The sequence below is a fragment of the Trichosurus vulpecula genome, chromosome 3, assembly GCF_011100635.1.
Source record: "Trichosurus vulpecula isolate mTriVul1 chromosome 3, mTriVul1.pri, whole genome shotgun sequence".
Lineage (NCBI taxonomy): Eukaryota > Metazoa > Chordata > Mammalia > Diprotodontia > Phalangeridae > Trichosurus > Trichosurus vulpecula.
In genome coordinates this window covers 16,201,732-16,209,923 of record NC_050575.1, presented here as the reverse complement: position 1 = coordinate 16,209,923, position 8,192 = coordinate 16,201,732, and the positions used below count along the sequence as shown (strand labels likewise).

General features: G+C 46.2%; 1 protein-coding gene across 1 annotated transcript; it reads left to right on the top strand.

Moving 5' to 3' along the window:
* The first annotated feature begins 1,087 nt into the window (after positions 1-1,087).
* Positions 1,088-7,825, top strand: HSP90AA1 (heat shock protein 90 alpha family class A member 1). The gene is made up of 11 exons (XM_036749347.1): positions 1,088-1,536; positions 2,455-2,616; positions 2,705-3,071; positions 3,761-3,894; positions 4,291-4,605; positions 4,804-4,969; positions 5,280-5,470; positions 5,548-5,695; positions 6,176-6,444; positions 6,724-7,057; positions 7,142-7,825. Exons 2-11 carry the CDS (start codon positions 2,455-2,457, stop codon positions 7,249-7,251), a joined length of 2,196 nt encoding a protein of 731 aa, XP_036605242.1. The 5' UTR covers positions 1,088-1,536; the 3' UTR covers positions 7,252-7,825.
* Positions 7,826-8,192: the final 367 nt, after the last annotated feature.

Genomic DNA, 8,192 nt, shown 5'->3' with positions numbered 1-8,192 from the left:
ATGATGAGAGGGGGTGGTTTCTGAAAAACATGGCAAGACCTATATGAACTGATGCAAAATGAAGTGAGAACTGGGAGATCCTTGTACACAGCGAGGGCAACGTTGTAATGATGATCCACTGCGAGAGCCTTGGCTGCTCTGATCCATACGATGATCCGGGACAATTCCAAAGGACTCATGATGAAAAAATGCCCTCCACCTCCAGAGAGGCCCCTGATGAGCCCAGCGCCCACTGAAGGCTGATTTTCTCCCTTTATTTTGGGGGCACGCGGCTAATATGGAAATGTTTTGTATGATTTCGCGTCAACAATTGATACAGTGTTTGCCTTCTCAAAGAGAATATGGAACTCAAAAGAATGGCAAAAATAAGTAATTTTTTTAAATGAAGAATTTGTATTAAAAAAAAAATTTAGACGTGTTGTCTGAGATGCCAGCTGGGCATCTGAGTGGAAATATTCATCTGCTGGGGCTCTGGGGAAAGGTGGGGGCGGGCACGTAAACTCGGGAGGTCCACTGCGCCGAGGTGATAATTGAAGGCCTGGGAGTGGGTCAGAAACTCCCTGGGAGTGTGGAGAGATACAACCTGGTGCAACACCCATGTTTAAAGGATGGGAGGAGCGGGAGGGGGAGGGGAGCGGTCCCCCAATCGATAAATGAAAGGAGACCAAAGGGCCTCGGTTATATGCTTGGAAGACCACGGGTGCCGCGGAAGAAGCACTGGCAGGTGAATTGCCTTTTCTAGGCCTCAGTTTCCTCCTCTGTAAAATGGGGGGAGGGGCCACTGGCCAATAGTCCGAGGTTCCTTCCGGCCCTGGATCTATTAAAGATTTACGAGCAGAAGCGGGACACGACTAGCTGCGTATGAGGAAGATTGATCTGACGGCAGCGTGGGGGAGGCCGGGGCCAAGAAGGCGAGACGGTTTGCGGGGAGGCCATGGCAACCGCGCAAGGGCCCGGCCGGGGCCCGACCGAGGCAGCCGCAGCTCCGCCAGGAGGCCGTTGCTCGCCCCCGCTCCTCGCGCGCACACGCGCCCCCGCCCCGCCTCCCCCCCCCCCCCCCCCCGGCTGGGACGCTGTCCTCGCGCCCGCGCGCAGTCTGTTGGGGGTTGGTGGAGTGGGCCGCAGAGAAGGGGGGGGGTCGGAGGGCATCACGCTAAGCCTGCATAACGCCCCCCCGCCCGGCCCCGCATCCCTTCTCCACCTCCTCCTCGGTAGCCCGCAGTGGGGGAGGGGAGAGGAGGGAGAAAGGGGGCAGGAAGAGACAGAAAGAGCTGGGGTCCGGGAGGGGGGAAAAGGAGGAGCCTCGCTGCGGGGCGGGGGCCGCGCGCCTGTGCGCACGCGCGGGGGGCCGCGGCGGTTGGGGAGGGCTCGAGAACCCTCTTCCGGAAGGTTCCGGAGGCTTCTGGAAAAGGCGCTGCTGAGGCGGGGAGTGCCCGACTCTATATAAGGGGCGGGCGGGGGCGGCCGCGCGCCAGTTTGCTCGTCTTTCTTGTTGCTGCCGGCTGAAGCCTTTGGGCTCCTGCTCTCTCTGCCAAGGTAAGGACCCCTCCCCCTCCCGGCCCCCCACCAGCCGCGGCCCTCGGCTCCCCGAACATGGCCCTGGGCGTGGGCACACCGGCCCCTCCGCAGCCGGGGCTCGGGGAGGGTGGGGGCGGAAGTCCGCCCCGAGCTGGGGTCCCCGAGTGTGGGGGGGGCGGTGGTCTCCCTGCCCCCTCCTTTCCTCCTAGGCCGGAGGGCCTTGGGGCCGGGTCTTGAGCCCCCCCCCCCCAGCCTCCTTCCCATCTCCTCTTTCGCTTTCCTCTTTCGTCGCTTTTACCCTCCCTCCACGGGAGGCGGACGCCCCTGGAAAACCCGGGGCCGGGGGTGGGGCATGATGGTGGGGTTCGCCCCCCCAGCTCCGAGGAGGCTGCCGGGGTCGGGATGGGGGGGCGAGGAGCCCGGGGCGCGCCGCCGCCCCCGCCCGCGGGGCTGCTCCCGTCGGGCGGGGCACCTGCGCCCGAGCTCCATCTTCCCATAAATTAATGGGGGCTTGAGACCCCTTTCTTAACTGCCTGTTTACCCGCCGATGGGGGAGGGGGGACCGCGGAAAAGGTGGAAGATCTTGCGGGGGGCGCGCTGGGCCTCTAAAATCGATTTATTTTAAACCAGTTTTGCCCCCCCCCCCACTCCCATGTAGCGTGAGCTTGACGAATGTGAAACTCGGTCTTAGCCCTGCCCCCGTGCCCGGGCCTCCCCAACAAGCGCCCCAGACGCCCGCGGGCGCGGAGCATCCCTTCGGAGTGGGGGGCTTCTCCCTCGCCGCTGCGCCCCGGCTTCCTTCCCCTTACCGAGCCTCCGTCCGGCTGCGGAGCCGGGCGTCCGAGGGAATGAAAGGAGCAGGCGGCGCCCCCGATCTGCCAGAGACCCCCATAAAAGGCCCAGACTTAAACGTGGCCGCCCTGACCCTGTGTGCAGATGCCCGAGGAAACCCAGACCCAGGACCAGCCGATGGAGGAGGAGGAAGTGGAGACGTTCGCCTTCCAGGCCGAGATCGCGCAGCTCATGTCCTTGATCATCAACACGTTCTACTCCAACAAGGAGATCTTCCTGCGGGAGCTCATCTCCAACTCCTCCGACGTAAGTGCTCCTTTCCGCCATCGCGGGGGGCTGAACCCCGGCGGAGCCCCGGGATCGTGCCTCACGCTTTCATTGCTTCTCCCGGCAGGCCCTGGACAAGATCCGCTACGAGAGCCTGACGGACCCCAGCAAGCTGGACTCGGGGAAGGAGCTGAACATCAGCATCATCCCCAACAAAGATGACCGCACGCTGACCATCGTGGACACCGGCATTGGGATGACCAAAGCCGATCTGATCAACAACCTGGGCACGATAGCCAAGTCCGGAACCAAAGCTTTTATGGAGGCCCTACAGGCCGGGGCAGACATCTCCATGATTGGTCAGTTTGGGGTCGGCTTCTACTCGGCCTATCTGGTGGCCGAGAAGGTGACGGTGATCACCAAACACAATGACGACGAGCAGTATGCCTGGGAGTCTTCGGCAGGAGGGTCGTTCACCGTGAGAACGGATGTAGGTATGTACCTAAGGAGACTGCACTTTTATTTGGTAAAATTAAGGTGATTTCAGAGTAAAAGGTCAGGTTCTCTTTATGGGGAGAGGGAAAGCATTTTGGTATTGAGGAAGAGGGGGTCAAAATCCCATCCGTGTCTGAAACTAGGACCATGGGCACGTTAACTAGACCTTGTCATTCCCACTTGTGAAATGAGGGCCTTGGTGGTGGACTAGGCAGCTTCTGAAGTTGCTTCTGGCTCTAAATAGAAAAGATTGCATGAATGGCAGCCTGAGAAATAAAACCAGGATAGTTTCATCACATGGAAGGATAGGATGTATGCCTAACAATGACAAGTATAATTACTCTTAAAGAACTGCCTCAGTCTAGATGGTGTTTTTTTCTGAAGGCAGCACTGCTGCTCCTCATCATAAACATAGGATAAAAAGGAAACATTTAGTAGAAATTTTGTATTTAAACCTCAATGATAAAATTATAACAACCTTTTTGAGCATCACATTGAATGAATTTCTTAGCACAATAGAACTGAAGTGTTTCAGAGGTATAGGAAGGGTTTTCAAAAAACCATTTAGTATTCTCTATTAAATTAGCCTCTTAGTTCACTTTATAGGTTGAGGTTAGACATCTCAGATAAAATGACAAATGAGACATGTCCACCATGTGCACTTTTCTTCCCCCTTTTCCTCTTCAAGGTGAACCTATGGGTCGCGGAACAAAGGTGATTCTGCATTTGAAAGAGGACCAAACTGAGTACTTGGAGGAAAGAAGAATAAAGGAGATTGTGAAGAAACATTCTCAGTTTATTGGCTATCCAATTACCCTATTTGTAAGTTTGAAATATTGTAATTCTGAATTGAGCTCATCAGGTAGATAGGAAATCCTTAAATTTAGAAGGTTGCAAAAGGAAAGGTATTTATTTTACATTTCTTGTTTGAGTGACTGTGTATTCACACAGTAATAAACAGAACTATTGTAGCATTCACATAATATGGTAACTCTTTTAAGGCTTGTATTAGGTCTTGTATCTTACCTGTCCTTACCATAGTGTATGCAGATAGCATTTGCAAGTGGATCTGGGCCTGTTAGAAAATGTATTAAATATTCATAATGAAGGTGTTGAGCCTCTTTATTTCTGTACTTGATTGACAAGCTCCCTGAATAAATGCTGTGTTCATTTGAATATAAGCATTGAAATGACCACTTGTACCTTCTCCTTTTGAAGGTGGAAAAAGAACGGGATAAAGAAGTCAGTGATGATGAAGCGGAAGAAAAAGAAGAGAAACAGGAGAAGGAGAAGGAAGAAAAGGAGTCTGAGGACAAGCCTGAGATAGAGGACGTTGGCTCTGACGAAGAGGAGGAAAAGAAAGATGGCGACAAGAAGAAGAAGAAGAAAATCAAAGAAAAGTACATTGATCAGGAAGAGCTGAACAAAACCAAGCCGATTTGGACCAGAAATCCTGATGACATCACTAATGAGGAATACGGCGAATTCTACAAGAGCCTGACGAATGATTGGGAAGATCATTTGGCCGTGAAAGTAAGTTTCAAGTAGCTGCTCTTTCCCGGGAAGAGGCAGTAGGCCCTTAAGTGAGAATCGGTTACTTTAGCTTTTCTGTGTATCATTGTGATAACAGTCAATTAGATGAACATGTTGAGACTCCTTAATGTAAAGAATCTGCTTGTGTATAGGTTTTAATGAAGCTTTTTTTTTTTTTTTTTTTTTAAACATTAACAGCACTTCTCAGTGGAAGGACAGCTGGAATTCCGAGCCCTTCTCTTCGTTCCAAGACGTGCCCCCTTTGATTTATTTGAAAATAGGAAGAAAAAGAATAACATTAAATTGTATGTGCGCAGAGTCTTCATCATGGATAACTGTGAAGAGCTGATACCTGAATATCTGAGTGAGTAGAAGGAGGGGAAGGAAGTAAAACACTTTAATAATGCCCGCCAGGTGCATGTTTGAAAAAATCTCATTAGATTTCCGTAAGAACCCTGTGGGGTTTTACAGTGGGGAGACACTGAGGCAGATGAGGGCTGTGACTGGACCAGTCATATCTGCAGTATCTGAGGCTGGATTTGAACTAGGTCTTTTCCTGCCTACAGACCTACGGTGCTTTATTGAGCATGCTACCTTCTACATTTTAAATAAGGGATATTTCTTGGTGTTTTTATCTGTACTTGTATTTTGAAGGCCTTTTGAAATTATTTCAGATTTCATCAGAGGTGTGGTGGATTCTGAAGATCTTCCTCTAAATATTTCACGTGAAATGCTGCAGCAAAGCAAAATTCTGAAAGTGATAAGGAAGAATTTGGTCAAAAAGTGCTTGGAACTCTTCACAGAACTGTCAGAGGACAAAGAGAATTACAAAAAGTTTTATGAGCAGTTTTCTAAAAACATTAAGGTTAGTTAAATTTTGATCAACCTGTTCTTTCTACTGTTAAATTTGAAAGTTTCTCAAGTTCTGTCTTGTTTTTCCAGCTTGGGATACATGAAGACTCCCAGAACCGAAAGAAACTTTCGGAATTGCTGCGATACTATACTTCTGCTTCTGGTGATGAGATGGTTTCTCTTAAGGACTACTGCATGAGGATGAAGGAGAACCAGAAACATATCTATTATATTACTGGTAATACATATTAATGTTTCTACCTTAAAATCCTATTTTGCATTTATAATTAGATTCTTTTGAGTGGTTTTGGAAAGGACATTCCATCTTCATTTGAACATTGACTTGAATGAGAAAGCTATAGAATTCAATTTTTTGGACTGACTTTAAAGGCATTCTTATCAAACCTGAATGACATAACTAGTAGATAGCAAATTTTATATGCTGCATTTGGCAAGGCTGTTGTGTGGAAGAGGGGCATAGACTGTTTCCCTTGGGGGCCCTGTTATGCACAACTAGAGGAGGCATTTTAACAGTTAAATACTGGGGTTCTTCCATTAAAGGCTAGTAGGAGATTGTCTTTCAGGAAGTTTGGATGCCGTATTTAACCTCTTGAAATTTCGAGATTCTAAAATTTTAATTAAAGTTAAGACAGGCAATGAAGTGAACACATCCATGGGAGGTGGAATGTTTATGTGATACGCGAATTTGCTTTTTCAGGTGAAACCAAGGACCAAGTGGCTAATTCAGCTTTTGTTGAGCGTCTTCGAAAGCATGGCTTGGAAGTAATATATATGATTGAACCTATCGATGAGTATTGCGTGCAACAGCTAAAGGAATTTGAGGGCAAGACGTTAGTGTCTGTAACCAAAGAGGGTTTGGAACTACCAGAAGATGAAGATGAGAAAAAGAAACAGGAAGAAAAAAAGGCAAAGTTTGAAAATCTTTGCAAAATTATGAAAGATATTCTAGAAAAGAAAGTTGAAAAGGTACGGAAGTTTTCTGTGTTTTGGGGCTGTGTCACCATAACCTTTGAGATGATTGTTGAAAGGACTTGAATTGAGTTCAAGAGTAATATTGAGCAAGGTGACTTTGATTCATACTTTGAAGATGAATTAAGACCATTAACTAAAATTCCCTAATGGTCTCTCATAAGTTGTGTGATATAATCGTGGAAACTAATCTATTAATGTGGTTTGTTTTGGTTGTTTTTTTTGGTTTTTTTTTTTTTTGCTCTTTTAATCAGAAATTTTACCTTATAATTTCAGGTAGTTGTATCGAACCGATTGGTTACTTCTCCATGTTGCATTGTCACAAGCACATATGGCTGGACAGCAAACATGGAAAGAATAATGAAGGCTCAGGCACTAAGAGACAACTCGACAATGGGTTACATGGCAGCAAAGAAACACTTGGAGATAAACCCTGACCATTCCATCATTGAAACTCTACGGCAAAAGGCAGAGGCTGACAAGAATGACAAATCTGTGAAAGATCTGGTCATCTTACTGTACGAAACTGCACTGTTGTCTTCTGGGTTCAGTTTGGAAGATCCCCAGACACATGCCAATCGGATCTACAGGATGATCAAACTTGGTCTTGGTAGGTTGATGAGGTTTGAGGGGTAATGAATGAAATTTTTAAAGAAAGTTCTAAAATTGGACTTTTTTTGATCTTTAAAAACAGGAATTGATGAGGATGATTCAACTACTGAAGAAACCAATGCAGCTATAACTGAGGAAATGCCACCTCTTGAAGGAGATGATGACACATCGCGCATGGAAGAAGTGGACTAAAGCATTCCAAAACATGGAACTATAGCATGTTTCCTAGACTAGTCTGAATAAGTTATTTTGTATAAGGTGTTGAGAAAATACTTGATGTCTTCATTCCCTCTGATGTATATTTTCAGATATGTTCTCTTTATTTTTGTTAAATCACTTTTTAAAAAAATGTTTGGCATGAACATGCTGTTTAAGGGGAAGTTTAGGATTCTCTTCCCTTCTAAGTATAATCAATACTGTGATACCTTAGACATTCAAGCAAGAGCTAGTAAGTAATCATTGTAGTTTACTTTGGTTTTATTTTAGGGAGGAAGAAATAATATCCTTAATATATGTCCAAACATTGTAACCTAATGTTAGCTCACTAACACTCCTGTGGTTGAATACAATATGTAACAGAAAGCTGAATAATGGAATTGAATTACTCCTTGGTCTCTAAAATACACTGTTTTGAGGTATCTTAAAATGTTTATAAACTTGTCTTTCTTTTATATATTTAAAAGAATTGAGTTCCATTCTATTCCATCCATTTTTGCATGTACAAAACCCTGAAGTCTAGGAAAATAAAAGTGTTAATACCAAGAAATTGTGGGAGTAACCTTAGTTTTCCAAAGTCAGAGTTGAATGAGTATGATATAACACATTCTTAGAAATGAACAAATATACAGGGTATCTTACAAGTCTTTAAACTTTTATTTGTAAAAAATAGGGATATACTTGAGTGGAAAAGTAGCCAGATTGTTGTCTTAAGAAATTGGGTTAAACAACTTAGGCTTCTTTAGGCCTGTTGATGGGTAGTTCTGTTCTAAGCTGGAGTACAGAGTCTGTATAAAAGCCGTAACTAGTTAAATTTTCCAAAAAGTAGTATTTTATTAAGAAATAATTAACAAATTGTTAAGTTTGACTTCAGCCTGTTTTGTTACTCCTGCTACTAGATGCTTAATGTAAGTCAT